General features: G+C 46.0%; 1 protein-coding gene across 3 annotated transcripts in view; it reads right to left on the bottom strand.

Annotated features, from left to right (window-relative positions):
• LOC126198875 (uncharacterized) overlaps positions 1-27,009 on the bottom strand; it is a 220,701-nt gene that overhangs the window by 5,156 nt on the left and 188,536 nt on the right. For all 3 annotated transcript variants that reach the window (XM_049935478.1, XM_049935477.1, XM_049935479.1), the window contains exon 6: positions 16,943-17,096. In XM_049935478.1, coding sequence (XP_049791435.1) covers positions 16,943-17,096 — 154 coding nt within the window. The remainder of the gene's footprint in view (positions 1-16,942; positions 17,097-27,009) is intronic.

Genomic DNA, 27,009 nt, shown 5'->3' with positions numbered 1-27,009 from the left:
GAAAAACTTGGTTTAGTTTAGAGAGTTACATACTCGCAAGCAGCGGGCCGAACAGCAGAACAGAAGAAACAATGACCGTGAAGTCAGCAACTTCCACATAAGCGGGCGCTGTCGATTCAGCCGTCAGGGCATCGCCCGACCGGCTCACGTGTTTCTCAGTTGTCGTATGTGAGCAAAGGCCCTCGCCTACATCCCAAGAGCCAATGACCGACGTTAAGAAGACTCTTCGAGAAGCTTTTCAACGTGACAGAAGAGGCAATGACCGGCTCACGTGTTTCTCAGTCGTCACATGTGATCAAAGGCCCTCACCTACATTCCAAGAGCCAACGACCGACGTTAAGAAGATTCTTCGAGAAGCTTTTCAACGTGACAGACGAGGCAATGACCGTGATGTCGTTCACCTCCAGTAAACTGAAGTGAATAAATACGCGAGACGCAGTGAGCCAAAGGGGGAGATGAAGACGGAGACGGGGACGGAGACGGAGACGGAGACGGGGACGGAGACGAAGACGAGAGACGAAGGAAGAAAAGAAGAGTAGCAGTAGTTTTCAGTCAGTTTCGGTGCTGAAGACCGTCATGCAAGAAGAGTCTGCATCATGCACAGACGCACCAAGTCCGCCGCTGTAGTGGAATAGCAAGCAGCAGCCGCGGCGCCAGAAGACAGAAGTTAAAAGGTATTTGAAGTCGGATTTTTACATACCCGGGTGACTCGTGAGGATGGGAAGGAGACGGCCTCACCTCAGCAGTCACCTGTGAGCTGGGATGAAGACCTGACAGCCGAAGACTGGCAAGCGGGAGTCCGTGGTTCGAGTCCGGGACACTGGCCTTGCCCCGCCGCGCCGCTCCGCTGGTCGACGCACAACACACGCGGCCGCATAGAGAAGAGAAACACTGGGACGCCACTCCCAAGGTATCATCCGACGCACAACTTCGCTCGCAATAATTAAACCGGCCACCTCGCGCTGCGCGTCTCCCGTCAGCTGGGCGAGACTGCGACACGAGATACACACCGCTACGCGTAATCAGACGCCGCCGCCGCCGCCGCCGCCGCCGCTGCCGCAGCAGAAGACTTCACAAACGACACAGCTGCCGCTCTCCGAACCAGAACATCCCGTAAGATACAGTTGTACAAATCTTCAATAAAAGTTATTCTTATGTAAAAATGATGTTTCATTCGACCTCATACCCGAGCCAAAGAAGAACCCACCCTGCCCACATGTTGTTAAGAGACAAAAGTTAATTTATTTAATATTTTCACCCTGACAGAATGCTTTAGAATGCTCATCCTGACAATTGACAGCATCAAAAGAGAAAGCCCAGTTACAATTAGTGACAGAAGTGTCACACTTAGTATCACAACTGTTACATTTGATGTCAGAAGCCGTGATAGTTGTTACACAGCATAAATCGTTGTGGGACGTGTGACGAACTCATCCGTTAGGACAGTGTGGCAAAATCTGGCGTTAATGGGCTATGGCAGCAGACGACCGAAGCGAGAACCTTTGCTAACAGCGCCTATTTGCTAACAGCGTCTCTCCTGGGCTCGTGACCATATCAGTTGGACCCCAGACGACTGGAAAATTGTGGCCTGGCCATATTAGTCTCGATTTCAGTTGGTAAGGGCTGATGGTAAGATTACTGTGTGGCACAGATCTCACGAACCCATGGACTAAAGTTGTCGACAAGGCACTGTGCAAGCTGGTGGTGGCTCCGGAATGGTGTGGGCTGTGTTTATATGGAATGGACTGGGTTCTCTGAGCCAACTGAACTGATAACTGACAAGAAATAGTCGTGTTCGGCTACTTGGAGCACGTTTGCATGGAATGGACTGAGAAACCTGGTCCAACTGAACGGATCAGTGACTGGAAATGTTTATGTTGAGCTATTTGTTGACCATTAGCAGTCATTCATGGACTTCAAATTTCCAAACAACTATGGAATTTGTATGGTTGACAGCGCGCCATGCCCACTGGGCCACAGTTGCTCGAGATTGGTTTGAAGAACATTCTGGACAATTTGTGCAAATGATTTGGCCACCCAGTTTGCCTAACATGAACCTCGACAAACATTTAGGGGACACAATCGAGACGTCAGTTGATGCGCAAAATCCTGCATCGGCAACTCTTCCGAAATTATGGACAAATGGTTCAAATGGGTCTAAGCACTATTGGACTTAACATCTGAGGTCATCTGTCCCCTACTTAGAACTACTTAAACCTAACTAAGCTAAGGAAATCACACACATCCACGTCCGAGGCAGGTTTCGAACCTGCGACCGTAGCAGCAGCGAGGTTCCACACTGAAGCGCCTAGAATCACTCGGCCACAGCAGCCGGGAATTATGGACAGCTATAGAGCCAGCATGGCTATTATTTCTGAGGGGGACTTCCGACGAATTTTTGAGTCCATGCTACGTCGGGGTGCTGTGTAACGCTGGGCAAAAGGAAGTTCGACACGATATTTGTATGTATCCCATAATTTTTGTCACCTCAGTGTAAATACAACGTCTGCTAAGGAATTCATAACAAGTTCGATAGCCAAAGTAAATTTTAATGAAATAAACATGTTGTCAACATTAGCCAAAGATTGTTTTGTAGTTTCATTTAGTGTTACAAGTGCAAACATTGTTGTTTTTGGTTTGCGATTATGCTTTTAGACGTTTTATAAGACAAAGTTGCAGCAAATAGTAGACTCTCGAAAAAACTAACGCAAAGAGTGCACTATAATGGGTGATTCGGCTGCCCCTGCCTCACAGCTAAAGCGGTATTTTCAATCTCTGCTATAATGATCAGTTTAGAATGTTCCTCCAGAAGGGTTGTTTGTAATTACGTTGATTATTCGATCCAAACTTAACTCTTACATGCACATTGGTTTCGCAATCAGAAGGCATGACGAATACAACGATGTCATTGTTTACTTTATTCTGCTAAAATTCATAAAATTATTAGATAAAATCTATACAAATGTCAGTTTTACGCCGGTGGCGAAAAAAGGCCAGTCAACGAAGACCAAAAAAGATCGAACGTGTGAAATAATTCGTGCAGTCACAAACTTTTACACAGTGCCACGAAGGACGTACTAGAAATCCTGACTGGTGGCAGGTGAGCGTCGGAGTGGGGTGCGTTTTAAGGTCACTTTTTCTTGAATAACTCGAGAACTACGGTTTCTAGCGAAAACACATCCTTGTACGAAATGTAGCTACATTAAATTTCCTTCCAACATGTGCTGCTCTATTTTTTTATAGAACCAGTAGTTTATAAGTACCGCGCGAGAGAATATGAAAATCTTATGCACTGTATTTGAAGATATTCGAGTTGCATAAAGCCCCTACGTAGGGGCAGCTGAATACCCTGTATATGAGTACAGGGAAAGGGCGATAGGGTTGTTATAGGCTAAAAAGTGGGTCAAGCTATTTAGAGAAATTCATAACCACAATGAAACGGTGTTGCACGAATAAAAACTTATTGATCACCAGCTTCTGCCACGCAGATCATCGCTAGTGAAAATCAAGCCGTTGTGCCTAATAAAAGTAATACTAACCTCACTGGGCAAAATATTAGTCATCCCCTTAAAAGAGCGTCCACATCCATATCTGAGTCGTCAGCGCGGATGATGCCATGAGGGTCACTTGGTTTCGATTCCTGATATTACGAAGTATTTTTCTGTGGTGGGAGGACTGATACGGGATGCACCCAGCCTCATGAGGCCAACTGAGGAGCTATTCGTCGGAAGTAGTGGTTCCAGTGCCAAGAAATCCAACAATGACGAGGAGAGCAGTGTGCTGAACACATGTCCCTCCATACCACGTATGATAATGCCATTGACAGAGGATGACATGGCGGTCGGTCGAGCCAGATTGGCCCGTTTAGGGCCACAACGCAGAACCTTTTATCTTGAAAGAGAAAACAGGTCGCTTTGGAACCCCATAGTAGCTGTGTAACTGTTACTAGGAGGTCATGTGACCCTCCACCCCTTAAGTAAGTCACACCTGTGGAGTGGTGTGTTTTCGACAGTGTGATGTAGGGAGTCAACGCAGTGTCCACGCACAGAGGTGACATAATGAAAGAAAAGAGTAAACGTGTTTGGATATGCCCATGACCTCGCCATGAACGATGTTGTATCTTTTGTTGGTGAGATTATGTCTGTTTTCGGAAATAATAAATGTTGTTAGAACACTACAACACAGTGTAGGAACAGTTATCGTTAGAACGTCGCAAGCAACAGGGACTGGAGACAAATGTCACATCTGGCAGATGACTGTTGGTTTCCTACACGATACTGTTTGCTGCCGTCATTAGAAACAGGCCTATCTTAACCAGTTTCCGAGAGAACACAGCGACGGGAACTGAATGCAATACCTCACAAAAATCCGTTGCTCTCAGTTGAGAGAGGACAAGCTACTCTCTCACCTATTTTTCGCGTATAGAAAATTATTAAAGACTTCCTTACAAGCTGATGCCGCTTGAGCGAGACTCTAGGAAGTTAACGGCCTGAGCAGACGTCAATGGAGACTGGTAGGGCGCCAAAAGTATGAGGCATTTTTATGTTTCTTAGTTCATAGTGCAAATACGCCAGTGAACCACTTCCTCCGGCCGCTTCAGTTGTATAAGAAACCTCCGGCGTCTGAGAAACGTTTGGAGATAGAATCTTTATTACACCTCATAGCTAGGACTAACAATCTCCAAGGCATAGGCGATTTAAATAACGATCTTTGAGATTCTATCTGTTCGCCTGTTGCCATGGGAAGAGACACGACTTTGAAAAAAATCGTCTTCCCCCTCTGTGTAAACTTAAAAGATCCAGTAATTGGCGGTTTCTTTTTTTCCAGAGACGCAGGTTTGTTAACTCTTGCCCTGGTTCGACATGAGTTTATGCTGTCGCTTGGGAGGAGAGATTTAGCGCCTCTAGAGCTCTGTGATTGGCTCAAGATGGGGTGCACGTGGTGTCGTTCGTGCACTTTGCGGGAAAACGGATTTTTTATCTAGAGAGGTGCGAAGCACTGGGGTGCAGGACTTAGGTCTGGCAAGCACTTCTAGTCGAAGCTCTGGCATGTGTGGTTGGTACTTGGGACCTGTCCTGAGACTGACTTCACTTACGAGTACTTTAGACTGGGGAGCCTGTCGTGAAGTTCTTACTGTACCGATAGTGTGACTTCAAACATCTCGGACTACTCGTTTACCGAGGGCATACTTATTCGGTTTTGGTTTACCAGTCTCGACAGTTGGTGTCATTGTGTGCTCTGTCGTATAACTGAGCCAAATTGGTCCTTGATACGAGCAGCGAACAGGTGTGTCACACCGAAATCTACCATGATTTCAGGGCTCTGGTAGAGAGTAAATTGCGATCCGTCTGCCTGGTCGCTAGACCGTGAGATTTTTGCATTTCTTTCGTGTCCACGATCAATTCACAGATGCCGCCTCCAAGTTTCACCTCCACCGCACACATCTCGCCAGCTGCAAGTTACATAACCGCACAAAGCAAACAGGGTAACGTACAGATCTCAATCGCCACTTGCTCTCAGCTGCACCTATGTAGAGACTCTTCAGTAGATTTGATCAATCGAAGTCTGCCCTCAGCGTCAGATCAATTCAGATTGTGTTATCCACATTTTTAGGGCCAGAGCACTTGACTCACTCCACTAGTTAAACTATCTCTGCCACCCAGGATCTTGTCCAGTGTAGGCTTAAATCACCTGTTACTTGGTTACAGTATTCAGTCAATAACTTGTTTAGCATAATATATGTCTGTTTTCGGAAATAATAAATGTTGTTAGAACACTACAATTATGCCAACATTCTCAATCATTTAAATAGTCCCACCAGGTCTACCTTTCAAAGTAATTACTATGTTACGTGCCAACGTATAAATGTTTCTTCCTCTACTTTTATTTTTACTTGCAGTGAAAGCCACAAGTACTTTTTGTAATGATAATAACTTAAACACTCCACAAAAATACGAAGAAGAATTTCGCATTTCCTATAAGGTGAGGTGAATAAACAATTTACTTTGTACCCTCCGCCACACACCGTCAGGTGGCTTGCAGAGTGTGGATGTAGATGTACTTCAATTAACGTAAGTGTGAGCACTTGAAATGACACTAGGCCGGCGGAGATATGGACGTTACATATAGAAGGCAGTGAACTCTCAAGAACGGGAAGCTGTCGGGTAGTACGTAGCTGTAAGTTACATACGTTGTTGTGGCATTTGCGAGAGAAAGCAGAGAATATGTCGAAGTTTGTAGAACAATATGCGTGGACCTAGACCATCCGTCAGCTTAACCCTCCTAAAACCGTGGGGTCTATAATGACCCCAGGCCGCAATTTTCTGTAAAATATACCTTATTTCCTATTCCTAAAAATTATGAAAAATTCGCACTTTTCCTGAATTAAGTAATGGGTTTGTAATATATTAATATAACTTTTTGAAAATATTTAGTTTTGCAGAAAATCAAGAGAGAACTGCTGAATACCATTGGGGTTAAATGCGACCCTATCTCTCTCTTCCCGTATTATTACCCAATAATGCTGCATTCAATCCGTAACTGTTGCTGTATTTCCTTTGTTTTATTCTTGTAAATATTGTTGTAACGTGTGATTGTTGACAATACTTTATAAGCCGACAGTTATTTGTTCCATACAAGTGGAGACTACTATTGTGTGTGTTGCATTTAGTGGAAAATGTCTCGTCGCCTTTCCGAAGACGAAGTGCTTGAAATATTACTGCAGGATAACCCTCTATCTGGAGAATCAAATAGTGATATCAGCGATATAGTTTCTGATGGAGAAATTGACGTCTTAGAAGAGAATATTCCTCAAACAGACGGAAGTTGAGAAGAAGATTTGGACAGCGTAGGTGTCCAGCCTGAACAGGAAGTAACACATATTTCTGATTGTTATATGTAAGCACACATTGTATTTTTGTAAATGTGCGTTAGGGTCTAGCTCCAAGATATACCCTTTGTATTTTTAATTTTTTTTTATTTCGTGTAGGTCTAAAAACAAAGAAGAACTGTGGCACAAAGACGAGCTGAGAAGAGCTTGTGGAAGAGAATAGAGATGGAACATAATGCGAGTAAAGCCAGGTCCAACAAAATTCGCAGTGAAAAATGTAGTCCGCAGCTCGTGGTCGTGCGGTAGCGTTCTCGCTTCCCGCGCCCGGGTTCCCGGCTTCGATTCCCAGCGGGGTCTGGGATTTTCCCTGCCTCATTATGACTGGGCGTTGTGTGATGTCTTTAGGTTAGTTAGGTTTAAGTAGTTCTAAGTTCTAGGGGACTGATGACCATAGATGTTAAGTCCCATAGTGCTCAGAGCCATTTGAACCATTTTTTTTTAATGTACACTCCATAGAATCAGCTTTTCAGTTGTTTCTTAGGAAAAACATTGTTGATGTAATTATAAAGTGGACTAACAAAGAGAGAAATCTTGTTTACAGTAGTAAATGGAAACCGGTAGACGCCATTGAACTGAAGTCCTTTATCGGCGTCTTGATCCTAGCAGGTGCTTACAAGGCCCATAACGAAGCAGTTACACATCTGTGGAACAAAGAGGATGGTAGACCCACTTTTAGTGAAGCAATGGCTAGAAATCGCTTTACGCAAATTTCAAGGTTCATCCGATTTGATGACGCAGATGTGAGACGTCACAACCGTGCTCCTGACAAGCTGGCTCCCATTAGAGAAATATTTGAAATGTGGGCACACACATTCCAAGAAGCATATGTTCCCACAGCAACGTAACAACTCATGAACAAGTTTTGGAATTTCGTGGTAGATGTCCATTTAGGCAATATACACTCCTGGAAATGGAAAAAAGAACACATTGACACCGGTGTGTCAGACCCACCATACTTGCTCCGGACACTGCGAGAGGGCTGTACAAGCAATGATCACACGCACGGCACAGCGGACACACCAGGAACCGCGGTGTTGGCCGTCGAATGGCGCTAGCTGCGCAGCATTTGTGCACCGCCGCCGTCAGTGTCAGCCAGTTTGCCGTGGCATACGGAGCTCCATCGCAGTCTTTAACACTGGTAGCATGCCGCGACAGCGTGGACGAGAACCGTATGTGCAGTTGACGGACTTTGAGCGAGGGCGTGTAGTGGGCATGCGGGAGGCCGGGTGGACGTACCGCCGAATTGCTCAACACGAGGGGCGTGAGGTCTCCACAGTACATCGATGTTGTCACCAGTGGTCGGCGGAAGGTGCACGTGCCCGTCGACCTGGGGCCGGACCGCAGCGACGCACGGATGCACGCCAAGACCGTAGGATCCTACGCAGTGCCGTAGGGGACCGCACCGCCACTTCCCAGCAAATTAGGGACACTGTTGCTCCTGGGGTATCGGCGAGGACCATTCGCAACCGTCTCCATGAAGCTGGGCTACGGTCCCGCACACCGTTAGGCCGTCTTCCGCTCACGCCCCAACATCGTGCAGCCCGCCTCCAGTGGTGTCGCGACAGGCGTGAATGGAGGGACGAATGGAGACGTGTCGTCTTCAGCGGTGAGAGTCGCTTCTGCCTTGGTGCCAATGATGGTCGTATGCGTGTTTGGCGCAGTGCAGTTGAGCGCCACAATCAGGACTGCATACGACCGAGGCACACAGGGCCAACACCCGGCATCATGGTGTGGGGAGCGATCTCCTACACTGGCCGTACACCACTGGTGATCGTCGAGGGGACACTGAATAGTGCACGGTACATCCAAACCGTCATCGAACCCATCGTTCTACCATTCCTAGACCGGCAAGGGAACTTGCTGTTCCAACAGGACAATGCACGTCCGCATGTATCCCGTGCCACCCAACGTGCTCTAGAAGGTGTAAGTCAACTACCCTGGCCAGCAAGATCTCCGGATCTGTTCCCCATTGAGCATGTTTGGGACTGGATGAAGCGTCGTCTCACGCGGTCTGCACGTCCAGCACGAACGCTGGTCCAACTGAGGCGCCAGGTGGAAATGGCATGGCAAGCCGTTCCACAGGACTACATCCAGCATCTCTACGATCGTCTCCATGGGAGAATAGCAGCCTGCATTGCTGCGAAAGGTGGATATACACTGTACTAGTGCCGACATTGTGCATGCTCTGTTGCCTGTGTCTATGTGCCTGTGGTTCTGTCAGTGTGATCATGTGATGTATCTGACCCCAGGAATGTGTCAATAAAGTTTCCCCTTCCTGGGACAATGAATTCACGGTGTTCTTATTTCAATTTCCAGGAGTGTATTCCTTCAAAACCAGGAAAATATGGGTTGAAATTATGGGCTGTATGTGATAGTGCAACGTCTTACGTTCTCAGTCTCCAATTTTACACTGGTCGACAAGAAAATGAATCTCGTGAAGTTGGTCAAGGCAAGAGAGTTGTTTTAGATATGGTGAAAGGCTTAGAAAACAGTGGCAGAAATGTAACAACTGACAATTTTTTCACTAGCCTTAGTTTGGCGAGAGAACTTCTGAAAATCAATCTCACACGCTTAGGAACAATTAGAAAAAAATAAAGGAGAACTACCACAGGCTTTCACTCAGACCAAAGGTCGAGTCAAATATTCATCTATTTTTGGATTCCAAGAGCATGCTTCAATTGTTTCATATTGTCCGAAAAAGGGAAAAGTTGTAACTTTGCTCAGTACTGTGGTGTCACCGCTAGACACCACACTTGCTAGGTGGTAACTTAAATCGGCCGCGGTCCTGTAGTACATGTCGGACCCGCGTGTCGCCACTGTGTAATCGCAATCCTAGCGCCACCACATGGCAGGTCACAAGACACGGACATGACCTCGCCCCAGTTGTACGGACGACATAGCTTGCGACCAGACGTACGAAGCTTTCCTCTCATTTGCCGAGAGACAGATTGAATAGCCTTCAGCTTAGTCCATAGCTACTACCTAGCAAGGCGCCATTTGTATCAGTGCTTATAGCTTACTACTATTCAAGAGATGTATTCCAACAAGAGAATAAAAGTTAAGTAACATCTACGTACTTTTCTTCTTATTCATTAATAAGTCTCATGTTCCAGAACTTCAAGCCCGTCTGCGTTAGTTTAGCGTGCACCTAGCTACCTCATTGTGTCTATGCTTTATGAGCTAGACACAACAAGTACAATGCATTCAAGGAAGTAAATGGAAGATCGTGAAGAATGCAAGCCAGTAATGATTCCGGATTATAATAAATCAGGAGTAGATACCATGGACAAGCTGGTTAGAACGTACACTACAAAGAGGATGAGCAGAAGGCGGCCAAAGGTACTATTTTACAACATGATTGATATCAGTGCACTGAATGCATTTATCATATAGCTACATCTGGCACCAGACTGGGCAGAAAGGACCAACTACAAGAGACGCGCATTTCTCATAGAATTAGGAAAGCAGCTCGTCAGAAGAAAGCCAGACAAAATTATTTCCCCAGTACTTCCATCAACAGTACAGACAAAAAAAAAAGAGGAAGGTGTCCGTTTGGTAAAAGGTCTGAGGATAGAAAATTCACCGATAAATGTTCAAAATGTGGATGTTACGTGTGTAAAAACCACTCTGCAATCTATTGCTGTAAGTGTAATGCGTCATAAATGTCAAATCGGAATTTAATCAAAAATGTTTGTAGTTTCATGAGAAACATTTGTAAATTTTACGGAAATAAATAATTTTAAAAAATATGCATTTTAATTTAATGTAATGTCACTGACATCATGTTTTAGATTGTGGAAAAAATAAGGAATGTGATTTTATTCTACCATTATTAAAACTATCCTTAATAAAAAATAAATTCCGTTAGGGTCACTAAAGACCCCAACGGTAGGCCTACTCAGCGTAACAAACAATACTCGGTATTAGAAGGGTTAAATGTGCACGGAACGGCCATTTTAGTCGGGAATCCTCATACTGGTCTGCTAGGTAAAAGACATAAAATAATCCTAGGTTAACATCTATTTATTTATTTATTTTAGCAGTGATCTAAAAAAAGTAATAGAGGAAAGTATGTAATGAGTTAGGTTCCTCTGTTACAGTTCGTTGGTTTTCACTTATTTTCAAAGCGAATACGTCTAATGTGTCTCACGAGTGGTGACGTATATGTTCGGTGGAGGGGGTGCCAGTACTTTCGGAATACTAACGCTTTTCGGACACTGCTCTGAGTGACTGAAATAGCATCCGAGTAGCGACAGGTTATCTCGCAACTGTGGCCGAACGGTTCTAGGCACTTCAGTCCGGAACCGCGCTGCTGCTACGGTCACAGGTTCGAATCCTGCCTCGGGCATGGATATGTGTGATGTCCTTAGGTTAGTTAGGTTTAAGTAGTTCTAAGTCTAGGGGACTGACGACGTCATATGTTAACTCCCATAGTGCTTAGAGCCATATCTTGCAACTATTACAGGCAAGTATTATATACGAGTAGGAAGTGACTTCGAACCTGTGGGCAAGTTTCATTTACAACTGTGACGATCATTAAAACGACAGAAGGCCGAATTGTCGAGACATTATGCTATCTCGATCTGATGGGAAAGCGATTTCGGTGCACGGTTTTGCACTTGGGAGAATTCCTGATGTTGTGTTTTCAAAATTTAATCGCACAGATGGCCGACTGGTCGCGTGTTTTCAGTGTTGAATCTCGGTAAGTTGTTTAGTGTTCATATGTGCAGACGAGCTGGGGTTTATTGTAGAAACATCGTGAAAAGACCCGCGTGACAGTGCAAATTTAATTGCTGGCATTGTTAGTCCAGTTATACTACAGTGAATAACAGCGCGGAACATCGTCTCTTTGCTGTTTACCGTTTCGAATTAGTTCAGTGTTGCGCCTGTTGTTGGTAGTATTATACTTCTTGTGTAAAGCGGGTAATATGCAGTATGTACAAGAATCAGGAGGGAACAATAAAACCAATTTTTCATGACTTAGCACAGCCAGAATTGTTGCACAAATGTCTACACGGAAAGACGCAGAATCCTAATGAGAGCGTAAACAATTTGATTTGGAAAGTGATTCCTAAAAGGGTGTTTGTAAGCATAAAAACACTGCACTTTGGCATTTATGATGCAATAGCAACCTACAACCAACGGAACAGTGTGAAGTGTGAAGTTCTGAAGGCATTAGGATTTACAGCTGGGGTGAACACTGTACGAGCACTAAGAAATATTGACAGAGAAGGGATAAGAGGAGCAGAAAGAAGAGAAAGGCTTATGAAATATGATGGAACAACAGGCCAAAAAAGAAGACAGAAGAGGAAGCTTTTGGAGGATGAAGAAGAAGACCCTGATAATCCATCCTATAGTGCAGGAATGTATTGAGAAACTTTGATAGCCATTTCCCATAAATTAGAATTTTTCGAATATAAGGAACATTTTCTCAAAATCCACTCAAGCTAGAGAGATGAAATTTTTATACATCACTCCTAGTGGTCAAACTTACATTGTAACACAGCCATTTGGCAATATGTTCAGTAGTTTAATTTCAGTTTGATTATAAAGCAATTATTTGTAAAAAAATGAGTCATTAATATAAAAAATAATTGGAAGGAAACTAGAAAAGATACTCCAAAATCCCTCTGTCATAACTGCTATACTAAACCAATCTGTATGTAAAAAAAAATTCAAATTTTTCTATTTGGTAGTTTATTCATAAATGTTCCTCAAACTTAGTGATTTTAACATGGGCAGCATAGGCACCTCCGGCTCCGCTTAAAGATCTCTACATAGATAGTCAGGCAGCAGTCAGAGTTGACGGTAAAGTGAGTTCATGGTTCAGAGTAGTTCCAGGGGTAAGACAAGGTTGCAACATGTCTCCACTGTTGTTCATATTATTTATGGATCATATGTTGAAAACAATAGACTGGCTGGGTGAGATTAAGATATGTGAACACAAAATAAGCAGTCTCGCACATGCGGATGACTTAGTTGTGATGGCAGATTCGATTGAAAGTTTGCAAAGTAATATTTCAGAGCTTGATCAGAAATGTAAGGACTATGGTATGAAGATTAGCATCTCCAAAACGAAAGTAATGTCAGTGGGAAAGAGATATAAACGAATTGAGTGCCAAATAGGAGGAACAAAGTTAGAACAGGTGGAGTGTTTCAAGTACCTAGGATGCATATTCTCACAGGATGGCAACATAGTGAAAGAACTGGAAGCGAGGTGTAGCAAAGGTAATGCAGTGAGCGCTCAGCTACGATCTACTCTCTTCTGCAAGTAGGAAGTCAGTACCAAGACTAAGTTATCTGTGCACCGTTCAATCTTTCGACCAACTTTGTTGTATGGGAGTGAAAGCTGGGTGGATTCAGGTTACCTTATCAATAAGGTTGAGGTTACGGATATGAAAGTAGCTAGGATGATTGCAGGTACTAGTATATGGGAACAATGGCAGAAGGGTGTCCACAATGAGGAAATCAGAGAAAAACTGGGAATGAACTCTATAGATGTAGCAGTCAGGGCGAACAGGCTTAGATGGTGGGGTCATGCTACACGCATGGGAGAGGCAAGGTTACCCAAGAGAATCATGGTTCAGCAGGAGAAGGCAGGAGTAGTCAGGGTAGACCAAGGAGAAGGTATTTGGATTCGGTTAAGAATGATTTTGAAGTAATAGGCTTAACATCAGAAGAGGCACCAATGTTAGCACTGAATACAGGGTGTGGCAGATGAGTAATGAGACTCAGTCTAGAAAAACAAATTTATTGATCCAATTTGTACAAAACGTTAATATTCTTCAAAGTACTCGCCTTGGGCGTCGACACAACGTTGCCAGCGCGTTTTCCAAGCTTCATAGGCCCCACTGTAGTACATTTGAGTTATCCCAGTTAGTGCCTTCGTGACAGCACGTTGGATGTTCGGAATATCGTCGAAACGATGACCCTTCAGGCATCTTTTGACCTTCGGAAATGGAAGAAATCAGGAGGACTCAAGTCAGGGCTGTATGGTGGCTGTGGCAAAACTTCAACTCCAATTCGGGTCAAGTAGGGGGTCACGAGGAACGCTGTGTGCGCCGGAGCGTTGTCGTAGTGGAGACGCCAGCGTTGACCAAGGTCCTGTCGCTTCCGTTTGACGGTTCTGTGCAATCGCTGAAGGACTTCTTTGTAGAATTCGGCATTGACAGTCTTCCCCTGAGGGACAAACTCTTTGTCAATTAACCCCCGCTTGTCGAAAAACACAATCAGCATTGTCTTGATGCGGGACTTTGACATTCTTGCTTTCTTCGGCCGCGGGGATGCCGGTGTGTGCCACTCCGAGCTCTGGGCTTTCGTCTCCGGGTCGTACTGGAATGTCCACGATTCGTCGCCTGTTACTACGTTGTCTAAAAAGTGTGGATTATTTTCCAAATCATTCAACATCTCACGGCAAACGTCCTCTCGTTGTTGCTTTTGTTCGGCGGTGAGCACTCGGGGAACCAATTTTGCGCAAACTTTCCTCATCATCAAATCTTGCGTAACAATTTGGTGAACCGTAAATTTATTCACGGAGACCTCATCGGCGATCATTTTGAGACTTAAACGACGGTCGGAGTCCAGGAGTTCTTTCACTTTGGCCACCGTTTCATCAACACGACTCGTTGAAGGGCGTCCAGATCGTTCCATGTCTTCAACGGATTCCCTCCCGTTTTTAAATTCATTAAACCACCGGAACACTTGAGCTCTTGATAGGGAGTCTTCTTTGTAAGCCTCCGTAATCATAGCAAAAGTTTCCGAAGCAGTTTTGCCCAAGCGAAAGCAAAATTTGATTGCATACCGCTGTTCTATTGAGCGATCCATCTTCAGCGTTTTCACAAGTGTCACGGGCACACAAACAACGTAATACGCGAAGCTCGACCCTCACTGCACCAGAGCTCCGACGCGACTGCGAACCGGTTCTATTGTTAGCTCAGATCCCCCACCACGTGACGTACAGGTGGAGACCGCCCTGCGAGCGACTGGGGCGCCACGCGGCGGCCAGTCTCATTACTTATCTACCACACCCTGTAGGGGATCATGGAGGAATTTTATAAGGGGGACTATGTTGCAGACTGAACGCTGAAATGCATAATCAGTCTTAAATGATGATGATGATGATGATCATTGAAAGCACATAAGGGAAGACGTTAGCCTGATACCGTTGTCTTTCGTGTCCTCTTATCTTAAACAATAGGTGACAAACACAACCGTAACTATCAATCCACTGCCAGTATAAACTGCTGATTATAAGGAGACAATTCGCTTTTCAATTTAATTTGATGGTTTTTTGCAATTCTGAATTGTTTATTTGTGGCCAAGGCCAACCAACCATACTTCCCAAGCCACCTCAATTTACTATGTTAGCGTTTGAATACTTAGTATGTACCGAGAGAAGAAAAGCAGGGTTAACCTCAAGTGCCAGTTTGACAAGACGGTATAATATAGGGGTTTATGGCTCTCACGGAATCTTACAGACATCACATGTCCGCTGGAATGCTTCCCACCCTGGTTAATGGAAACAGGGTTAGCCTAGCCTTGAGTGCCAATTCGACGGGACGGTAAAATATCGGCGTTTGTGGTGCTTGCGGCATTTTACAGACGTGAGACGGCCTTTGTTGTGTTACCTGCCCTGGTTAATGAATAGAGAGGCTCCTACACACTCAAGTAACGGACCACTGACATCCGATCAATACAATTATGACATTTACATTTAGGTTTCGTTAATATAATAACAATCCTCTCTTTACAGTGATCCTGCAAAGAGCACGAACGACACCGCCTTCACCCCGTCTTGAGCCAATCACAAGGCTCTAGAGGCGCTAAATCTCCCCTCCCACATGACAGCACAATCTCATGTCGAACGAGGGCAAGATTTAAGAAACCTGTGTCTGGGAAAAAAAGAAACCACCAATTACTGGGTTTTTTAAGTTTTCGCAGAGGGGAAGAGATGATTTTTTATGAAGTCGTGTTGCTTCCCATGACAACAAGCGAACAGATACAATCTCAAAGACCTTTATCTAAATCGCCTGTGCCTTGGAGCTTGTTAGTCCTAGCTATGAGGTATGATAAAGATTCTATCTCTAAACATTTCTCAGATGAAGGAGTTTTCTTATACAACTGAGGTGGCCAAGGGAAGTGGTTCACTGGCCTATTTGAACTATTGGCAAACAACAAAACACACGAATTTTTATTACGTGTGGCTCTGCACACAGTGCCCGGTTTAAACTCCACTGTGTAGATGCATTTCTTTAGACCTCCAGCCCAGGCTTCTGCTGGCGCTGCGGCAGGAATCGTGGCATTGTTCTGCTGGAGCCTTATCTTGACGAGGGGCTGCCCTGTCTGCCCTGTATGGCTGTGGGCCTGTCCTGCAAGATCCACTAAGGAATGGGCTCACTGCCAATTGCTTTCAACTCCCAACATGCCATTACTATGAGCTGAGAATTATAAAAATACCTTGTGATTTTAGCGCCTTACCAGACTCCATTAACGTCTGCTCAGACTGTTAACTTTGTAGAGTCTCACTCAAGGTGTGTCAGGTTGTAATAAAATCTTGACTAATTTTCTGTATGTGAAAAATAGGCGAGAGAGAAACTTGTTCTCTCTCAAAGCGTAACCTGCATGACAAACACTACTGGCTCTATCACATGCAACGATTGCAAGGATTATGAGCAGCAGATTTGCATCTATGGAAAGGATTTTGTCAATGGTTTTTGGACCAGGCCATCACAATTATGGGATTTCTGTGATCAGTCCTCTTTACTGAAGAAGCAACGTTTACCAGAAGTGGCATCATCAATAAGCATAATCTGTGGGCTACAGACAGATCAGAGGAACTTTCATTTGTCAGTGCCATCTATCATGGCAATGATGCATTTTGGACCCTTGTTCATAGGACCTTTCTTGCTCCATTTCCAGTTAGGAATCCATTCCTGCAGTTTGTCGCTTTTAACTAATGTTCACCCTGTACAAGGAGTAGGAGTGGACCCAAATTTCATCCCTGTGGAATTCCCTTCACGATGTCTCCAAAGTTACTAATTTTTTTTTCCTTACCTGCAGCGATGATGGTGGTCAGACCAGGTAGCAGGAGCAACAGGTGCTTTTGTCCAGAGGCAGAGGCGGCGATGGCAGCCACGGTGAGCCCCAGACCGCACAGCAACAGCATGGCGATGGCGGCCGGCCACTGGGCCACCAGCGCCGGCTGCCGCTGCAGGCACAACACACCACACTGTGTCACTTCCGCACACAAATGCTGTCTTCTCAGCCACGATCCAAAACCCCTCTGTGTGTCGTCAACCAACAGTCAGTGCATAGCGACAGCAAACTCAATTAAGTTCTGTTTATCAATCTAATTGGAATTATCTGAAAATTCACTTGCATAAAATCTGACATAGCAGGTGGATTCTTCCCATCTGTTGTGTTCTTTCCGCTCCCAAGATAACTACCATTCTTTGCTAAGTTTTTATCTTATTTTCAACTTGTTCATCTATTGCCATGTAATATGTACAAAAAAATCGAGTTCTTATACTGTTCAGTTACATTCATATGGCCACCTGTCAAAAGACTGAACAACCATCTATTGCAGCGCGAACTGCCGTGAGATGTGCTGGAAGAGAGGCAGTGGGGTTCTGCAAGGTATCGATAGGGATATGGAGCCATGGTGCTCCAGTGCCGTAGCTAGCTGCGCTAGATTTCTCACTTGAGCATCCACGATGCAAACAGCCCAGTCGAGGTGGTCGAACAGATTGTCGATTGTGTTTAAATTCGGGGAGTTTGGTGGCCAGGGGATATCGTAAACTCATCCAGGTGTTATTCAAAACATGCAAAATGCTGTGTGCTGTGTGACACCGTGCCTTGTCCTGCTGGTAGATGCCATTGTACTGAGGAAGAGCAAACTGCACATAGAAGTGGACATTGTGCCCAAGAATAGATGCGTACTTGTGTTGATAGATTGTGTCTGGCTAGAATGACGATATCACCCATGGAATACCATGAAAACATTCCCAAAACCATCATGCTTCCTCCTCTGGCCTAGACCCTAGGACGTTTCGTGCCATACATGCAAATGCCCACCTGTCCAATGGAGCAAAAAACGTGATTCATCGCCACACAGGATAGCGGTGCGGTCTAGGCCACCTTGGCACGGCCCGCAAGACCCACCCCATCGGAGGTTCAAATGGTTCAAATGGCTCTGAGCACTATGGGACTTAACATCTGAGGTCATCAGTCCACTAGAACTTAGAACTACTCAAATCTAACTAAACTAGGGACAACAGACACATCCATGCACGAGGCAGCATTCGAACCTGCGACCATAGCGGCTGCGCGGTTCCAGACTGAAGCGCCTAGAACTGCTCGGCGCCGGCCGGAGTGGCCGTGCGGTTCTAGGCGCTACAGTCTGGAACCGAGCGACCGGTACGGTCGAAGGTTCGAATCCTACCTTGGGCATGGATGTGTGTGATGTCCTTAGGTTAGTTAGGTTTAATTAGTTCTAAGTTCTAGGCGACTGATGACCTCAGAAGTTAAGTCGCATAGTGCTCAGAGCCATTTGAACTGCTCGGCCACAGCGGCTGGCCCATCGGAGGTTCGAGTCCTCCCTCGGGCATGGGTGTGTGTGTTGTCCTTAGCGTAAGTTAGTTTAAGTTAGATTAAGTAGTGCGTAAGATTAGAGATCGATGACCTCAGCAGTTTGGTCCCATAAGACCTTACCACAAATTTCCAATTATTTTCCGTGATTCTTCGGAAAAGGCCACCTGTTGCCACCCAGCGGACGTCCTGTTGCGGTCGCCGAATAGCAGCAGTGAGCGTGGGTGCATGATACAGGCTCCTGCTGCAGAGGGCCATCCGCAGCAACATTCGCTGGGCAGTCGTTGAGGACACACTTTTGGTAGTCCTATGGTTCATCTGGGCGGTCAGCTGTTCATCAGTTGCACGTCCTTCCGCCCATACACATCTCCGCAGTCACCTATGGCTGGTAGTGCACCATAGTTGCCCATGTGCCTGTTCCAGATAGTGCCATTTTGACATGCACGGTGTACTTTAACCATGGCGACAAGCCAACGGTTTACAGATTTAGCCGTTTCGGAAATGCTTACACCCTTGGCGCGAAAGCCAATCATCATGCCGTTTGGACATCAGACAAATCGCCCCATTTCCGCGTTATGACAACAGCTGCACTGTTTTACCAATTCCCCCATTCCCGTGACACACCCTCTGCAACCAGTGGTGCCACCGGCCATCTGTGAGGGGTTACTAACCTTTGATATCGAGCATAGGCGGTTGTCATATTAATGTGACTGGACTGTGTATTAATGTTGTCTGCCAAGTCATCAATATACAAGATGAACACCAAGGGGCCAGCCACTGTGGCCGAGCGGTTCTAGGCACTTCACGCCGGAACCGCGCTGCTGCTATGTTCGCAGGTTCGAATCCTGCCTTGGGCGTGGATGTATGTGATGTCCTTAGGTTAGTTAGGTTTAATTACTTCTACATCTAGGGGACTGATGACCTCAGATGTTAGGTCCCATTGTGCTTAGAGCCATTTGAACCATTTGAACACCAAGGATCCCAATACACTTCTCTAGAGCATACCTGAAAGTTCTTCTACATCTGTCCATGACTCTCCATCCAAGATATGTTGCGTTCTCTCTACCAAGAAACTCTCAATCCAGTCACAAAATTCACTTGATACTTTATACGATAATATTTTTCGATAATAAGGGTAGGGGGTGCATAGAATCGAACGCTTTTCGGAAATCGAGAAAGTCGGCATCTGGTTGACTGGTTTCAAGATGTCATGTGAGACACGTGTGTGTGTCGGTTTCACATGATCGATGTTGGCATGGAGCAGTTCATTCTGTTCCAGATACGTCATTACAAAGTGAATAAAATAGCTAATTCACAGGATTAAATTAAAACCATATGGTCAGTTGTGAAGCAAGTGACAGGTCAGCAGCATAAGGCTGACAATATAAAGTTAGTGCCTAGCAAAAATTTTTCTGTTACTGATAAGTCGAATATACGTGCAGTTTTAACAAAAATTTTCTGAGCATTGCTGGTGAATTATATAAAAACTTAGTTTCTACAGGGAATCATATAATTCTCTTGGAAAATTCCTTTTCGAGATTGATGTCTGAAATACTCGTCTGTGATACTGACAATGGGGAGACTGTGTCAATAATTAAATCACTGAAGACTAAGGACTCTCTTGGATATGATGGAGTGCCTAGCAGAATATTAAAATACTGTGCTGCACAAATTAGCTCTGTACTTAGCCACATTTGTAGTGTTTTCTTCCAGAATGGTCAGTTTTCTGAACGATTAAAGTGCTCAGTAGTAAAGCTGCTTTATAAAAAGAGAGGAAAGGGATAATGTACACAATTTTAGACCTATTTCTATGCCATCAGTCTTTGCTAAAGTTATTGACAAGGCTGTGGATGTAAGAATAATCTATATCACGCAATTTACTATCAAATGTACAGTTCGGCTTTAGAAGCGGTTTATCTACTGGAAATACTATATTCTCTTTTTTCTGTGAGGTACTGGACGGGTTAAGCAAATGGTTTCGAACGCTAGGCATATTTTGTTGTGTCGATTCCCTAAGGTCTCGACACAATGAGTGGATGGTGCACGCGAAACTAACGCAGACGGGCGTAAATTCTGAAACAGGAGACTGGATGAAAAACTATAAAGAAAAGAACGTATTGGGTAGATTACTTAACTTTTAATGATGTTCTTCTTGTTGAAATACATCTCTTGCATAGTAGTACGCAATTAGCAATGATACACATGGCGCCTTGCTAGGTAGTAGCGATGGACTAGCTGAAGGCTATTTAATCTGTCTCTCGGCAAATGAGAGGAAGACGTGATACTAGGTAGGTCTAGTCGCAAGCTATGTCGTCCGTACAACTGGGGCGAGGTCATGTCCGTGTCTTGTGACCTGCCCTGTGGTGGCGCTACGTTTGCGAATACACAGTGGCGACACGCGGGTCCGACATGTACTACAGGACCGCGGCCGATTTAAGTTACCACCTAGCAAGTGTGGTGTCTAGCGGTGACACCACATTCCTCCCCCGCAAATCGGCGAACGGTCGTGAGATAAGGCTTCCGCCCGCCGTGGGGAGGACCCCATGTTGACGTATGCGATGAGGTGGGGAGCCTAACAACAGGCGAGGCTGTGCCACCCGCACCCGGCCATTCGGTCCGAGGGGAGCTAGGAAACGCCTGCAAACCTAGTCCAGGGTGCACGTCAACATGAGGTGTTTGCGCACGTAATGAGACAGAAGGGTCGACCTCCATGTGGTCGGAGCACCCGACGGGCGAAGACGACATCGGGTCCGGAGCGGGCAAGAGGTCCATGGCGGAGGACGGCTGGTCACGGGAAGCAAGCGGCGGCGCGTGACCCAGGGAGGCGCGAGGCGGCTGCAGCGAAGCGTCCGCTGCTGGCGGCGCCGGCGGCGGCTGCGGCGGCGCGACGCCATGAGGCAAAATGGAAGGCATCGTCGGTAACACCTGGGGATGAGGCGAGCCAGTAGATGGGTCCCCAGGGCGCTGACCTGACGGCTCCGTCGCTGAAAGCAGACGGGGAGCGGCAGAACCCAGGCGACGACAGAGGCGCAGCTGATTGAGATGCCGACGCACCTCACCAGAGGCCCCCAAAACCAAATACATCGCGCGGCCGAGGCAGCGAAGAATGCGCCCTGCGAGCCAACGCTGTGAACCGCGATAGTTGCGATAATAGACAACGTCGCCAGAAGCAAAAGCAGGAGTCTGCCGCTGCACAGGAACCTGATGTGGCGGATGCAGCAAAGACATCAGAGTTCGATGAGGACGACCGTGGAGCAACTCAGCCGGCGAGCGACCACCGCGAGGCTGAGAACGATATGAAGACAAAAAGAGCAACAAAGCGTCCTCCCGAGAATGCGACTCTTTCAACTTCAACATCTGTGACTTGAAAGTCCGGACCAATCGTTCAGCGGCACCGTTTGACTGAGGCGAAAACGGCGCGGATGTCAGATGTTGAATACCATTGGCCTTGCAGAACGACTGAAATTCGGCGGACATGAATTGTGGGCCATTGTCGGAAACAATAGTCTGCGGAAGACCCTCAATGCAAAAGATAGCAGACAAGGCTTGGATGGTGGCAGAAGACGTCGTGGAAGACATCCGGACAACAAAAGGAAAATTACTGAAAGCATCGACCACAACCAAGCATCGAGCATTCCAGAATGGACCAGCAAAATCGATGTGCAAGCGTTGCCAAGGGGAAGTGGCTTTCGGCCATGCAAAGAATTTCCGCGGCGGTGCGGATTGTTGTTCGGCACACGCCACGCAAGAGGAGCACATATTTGTAATCGCAGCATCGATTCCGAACCAAGTACAGTGCTGACGAGCAAGTTGTTTCGTACGCACTATACCCCAATGTCCTTGGTGAAGAAGCCTTAAGACAGAGGACTGTAACGAACGTGGGACCACGACGCGGGATTGATCATTATCGGAACGCAACAACAAAACACCACGTCGGACAAAAAGTCTCTCCCTGTGAGCAAAAAAACGGCGAACCAAAGGATCCTCGATCCGTGACTTTGACAAGGGCCATTGCGTAGCAACAAAACGCAAAACGGGAGCAAGGACAGGGTCAGCAGCTGTGGCTGTAGCTACACGACGAAAATCAATCGGAAACGATGCGACCACGTCATCGGCTTCCGAATCAATGAACATGCAAGCAAGTTCGGAAGAATCGAATGCTTTATCCTCAGCAACAGGCAAACGGGACAACGCATCAGCGTTTCCGTGCTTAGCAGTTGACCGATACAAGATATCGTAGCGGTACTGCGAGAGAAAAAGTGACCAGCGAATGAATTTCTGCGCTGTACGTGGAGGTACAGGCTTGTTCGGATGAAAAAGTGATGTCAACGGTTTGTGGTCCGTGATGATGGTAAAGTGACGACCATACAAGAAGTCATGGAACTTGGTAACACCAAACACGAGAGCTAAAGCTTCTTTCTCTATTTGTGAATAATTTCTTTGCGCAGATGAGAGCAATTTGGACGCAAAGGCAATAGGGCGATCATGCGAGCCATCCTTGTGCGCAAGCACAGCACCGATCCCGAAATCCGAGGCATCTACCATCAACAAAAGGGGTTTTCGGGGATCGAATGGCGTAAGGCAAGTATTTGAAAGTAACGCCGATTTCAACTGGCGAAAGGCGCGTTCGCATTCCGTCGTCCAGACGAACGGAACACCTTTACGGCGTAAGCGATGAAGCGGAGCTGAAATGGAAGAAGCATTGCGCACAAACTTTTGATAATAATTTACCTTACCCAGCACACTCTGTAGCTGTTTTAAGTTCTGCGGTGACGGCAAGTCCTGAATGGCACGAAGGTGCTCTGGACTCGGATGTATACCTTGGGCGTTAAGGACATGGCCCAGGTACGGTAAGTCACGAGCAAAAAACACACACTTGTCCTTTCTCAAGCGAAGACCATTCTGACGCAATACCTGAAATAATGTTCGTAGATTTTCTAAATGTTCGGCTTCTGTCTTTCCGGAGATCACAATATCGTCCAGATAGTTCACAGCAGTAGGGACCGACGCACAAACAGTTTGTAAATATTGCTGAAACAATGCAGGGGCGGATGCACACCCGAATGGCAGTCTTTTGAATCGGTACAATCCAAGATGCGTGTTTACCACCAAGACGCGCTGGGATTCGTCGTCCACAGGTATTTGCAAGTACGCATCTGCTAGGTCCAATTTTGAAAAATAGTTTCCCGGGCACAGCTTGTCAAAAAGATCTTCCGGGCGGGGCAAAGGAAAAGTAGCAGTCACTAGTTGTGGATTCACAGTTGCCTTGAAGTCCACGCAAAGTCTCAGTTTTCCGGAAGGTTTTGGCAAAATGACTAAGGGTGAGGCCCAGAGAGAAGCCTGCACACGTTCAATTACACGTTGAGATTCTAATTCGGCTAATGTTTTTGCGACCTCATCACGCAATGCGTGGGGAACATTGCGCGCTCTTAAAATTTTTTGGTTGCGCGGTAGCTTTCAGTTCCAAATGCGCTTCATAGTTCTTAGCGCAACCAAGGCCCGGTGCAAAAATGTCTGCAAATTCTTCACAAAGACTAGAAACACTGGCGGAAGGCACAGTCTGATTCACAGATAGGACCTGATTTACAATAGACAAATTAAACAATTGAAACAATTCTAAACCAAACAAGTTCACTGCACTAGAGGAACGAAGAACATAAAATGACACAAGTTTTGTCTGTCCCTTGTATGTTGCAATAAGGCTGCACTGTCCTAACACAGGTATATGCTGTCCTGAGTAACTAGTTAACGTAACATTTGCGGCACGCAATGGCGGGGCGCCCAGTTGTTTGTACGTGTCGTGATTGAGCAATGAAACTGCAGCTCCGGTATCGAGCTGGAATGGGATCACTTTTCCTGCAAAGTCTAAGTCCACAAAAAGTGTATTGTCTTGTTGACGACAAGAGCGACTGTCTCGTGCAATTTGAACTGATACAGGTCCAGAAGCACTTGCAACTTTACGGGATTTCCGGCGACGTCGACGCACACGTTGGGTGGGACGAACACAGTCACTGTTAGCTAAAGTGTCACTGGACGGGTGGGCATGAACTACATGAATGTCCATGGGCGAAGGTCCACGAGCCTGATTGTCCTGGGTGCGATTCCGGCGCGAAGCAAAGGGCCTGGAATTTGTGCGATTGTCTGATCTGAACTTTTTCTGGCAAACACTTTGTACATGTCCTTTCTTTTGGCAGTAAAAGCAAATAGCTTGGCGTGACGGGCAATTTGCACGCGAATGTCTAGTAGCACACCGCGGGCAAGATTTCACTGCATTTGCTTGCTTACGCGGCGCACGTGGTTGCAAGCTAGGCGGCCGCAGCGAAGTCGGGCGCGAGGGCCGCTTAGCGTCCCGTGCAGCGTGCCGGGCGGGCCGATTAATGTGACACACTGCTGGCGAAGTTTCAAATGATTCCTGAGCAAAGTCAAGTGTGTCTTGCCTGTCCAATATGTCTATCACTTGTTGCAGGGAGGGATTAACGAGTTTCAAAATCTGTTCCCGTATGCGAACATCAGAAACGTTCTGTGCAATTGCATCACGCACCATAGTATCTGAATATGGGAGGCCACATTCACAGGCAAACGCGCAGTCTCTAGTAAGTCCTTGCAAAGTTGCTACCCACTCCCTGTTAGTCTGACCGGCCGTACGTTTTGTACGAAAAAACGTATACCGTTTTGCAACTACATTTACGGTTTCTTTGAAATAGGCATCTAAAGCCGACAAAATTTCTTCGTAGGACAGAGTTGCTACGTCGCGTCGGGGAAACAATTTCACTATCACCCGGTAGGTAGACACACCGACACAAGAAAGCAAAAACGGCTGCCGCTCTTTACCTTGAATTCCATAAGCAGTGAGGTGGAAGTTGAACTGATCGGCCCACTCAGTCCAGCTTTCGGTTGTGGCCTCAAAGGGCCTAAATGGCGGTGCGACAGCGTTGTGTGGCTGCGGTAGCGAAGAAGCGGCTGCCGCCGCATCGGTTTGCAGCGCACGTTGACCCTGGACGAGCTGTCCAAGGGCTTCCAATAACGCCTGCGTCTGCTGATTCTGCAAGCGAAAAAATTCGGACAGTACATCTGGAGAATGCGGCGAAGCCATGACACAAGCAAATTAGAGCAAGTATAACACAAAGACTGCAACGTGGGCGCGGCACCACACCTCGTCGCCAAAATATTGTTGTGTCGATTCCCTAAGGTCTCGACACAATGAGTGGATGGTGCACGCGAAACTAACGCAGACGGGCGTAAATTCTGAAACAGGAGACTGGATGAAAAACTATAAAGAAAAGAACGTATTGGGTAGATTACTTAACTTTTAATGATGTTCTTCTTGTTGAAATACATCTCTTGCATAGTAGTACGCAATTAGCAATGATACACATGGCGCCTTGCTAGGTAGTAGCGATGGACTAGCTGAAGGCTATTTAATCTGTCTCTCGGCAAATGAGAGGAAGACGTGATACTAGGTAGGTCTAGTCGCAAGCTATGTCGTCCGTACAACTGGGGCGAGGTCATGTCCGTGTCTTGTGACCTGCCCTGTGGTGGCGCTACGTTTGCGAATACACAGTGGCGACACGCGGGTCCGACATGTACTACAGGACCGCGGCCGATTTAAGTTACCACCTAGCAAGTGTGGTGTCTAGCGGTGACACCACATATTTTTTTATTTAACTTAGGCGAATTGTTGTGTTGATCACAAAATATTGCTCCAGAAGTTGGATCGTTATGGAATACGAGGAGTATCTCTCAGGTGGTTCATCTCTTAGTTCAACAACAAAAAACAAAAGGTCATTATTCACAGTGTTGAGAGTGGCTCTGTTGTGGGGTTTGAGTGGGGAACCGTCAAATGGAGACTGCCCCAGGGATCAGTGTTGGGGCCACTCCTATTCCTTATTTGTATTAATGATATGCCCTCCAGTATTACAGGTAATTCTAAAATATCTCTGTTTGCTGATGACAAAGGCTTGGTAGTACAGGATGTTGTGTGTAACATTGGTTCTGTTTCAAATAACGCAGTTCATGACATAAGTTAATGGCTTGTAGAAACGAAACTAGCGCTAAATCACAATAAGACTCATTTTTTACAGTTTCTAGTACACAATTCAACAAAATCCGACGTTTTAACTTTCATAGAATGAGCATATGATTATTAAAACTGAACAGTTCAAATTTCTGGGTGTTCAGATAGATAGTAAACTGTCATGGAAAGCCCACGTTCAGCATCTTGTTTAAAGACTTAATTCTGCCATTTTTACTGTTCGAACAGTATTTGAAGCAAGTGATCGTTAGAAACGAAAATTAGTGTACTTCGCTTATTTTCATTCCCTTATGTCATATGGTATTACATTTTTGGGGTAAGTGTTCGCATTGCAGTAATAGTGAAGTCACGTTGATACCTTGGCCGCCAAATTCGGCTCTTCTGAACCCGAAGAAACACATCTCGGACACTACCCTATGCCAGCTCCGCGCCCCAAACCAATGGTTCGTAGTTCATAGGAGCTGCATAATGTATGCATAGACATGTGGTGTCATATTTCCGG

The sequence above is a fragment of the Schistocerca nitens genome, chromosome 8 (assembly GCF_023898315.1).
Source record: "Schistocerca nitens isolate TAMUIC-IGC-003100 chromosome 8, iqSchNite1.1, whole genome shotgun sequence".
Taxonomy (NCBI): domain Eukaryota; kingdom Metazoa; phylum Arthropoda; class Insecta; order Orthoptera; family Acrididae; genus Schistocerca; species Schistocerca nitens.
The sequence above is the reverse complement of the archived record's forward strand: the minus strand, read 5'-3'. Positions and strand labels throughout refer to the sequence as shown.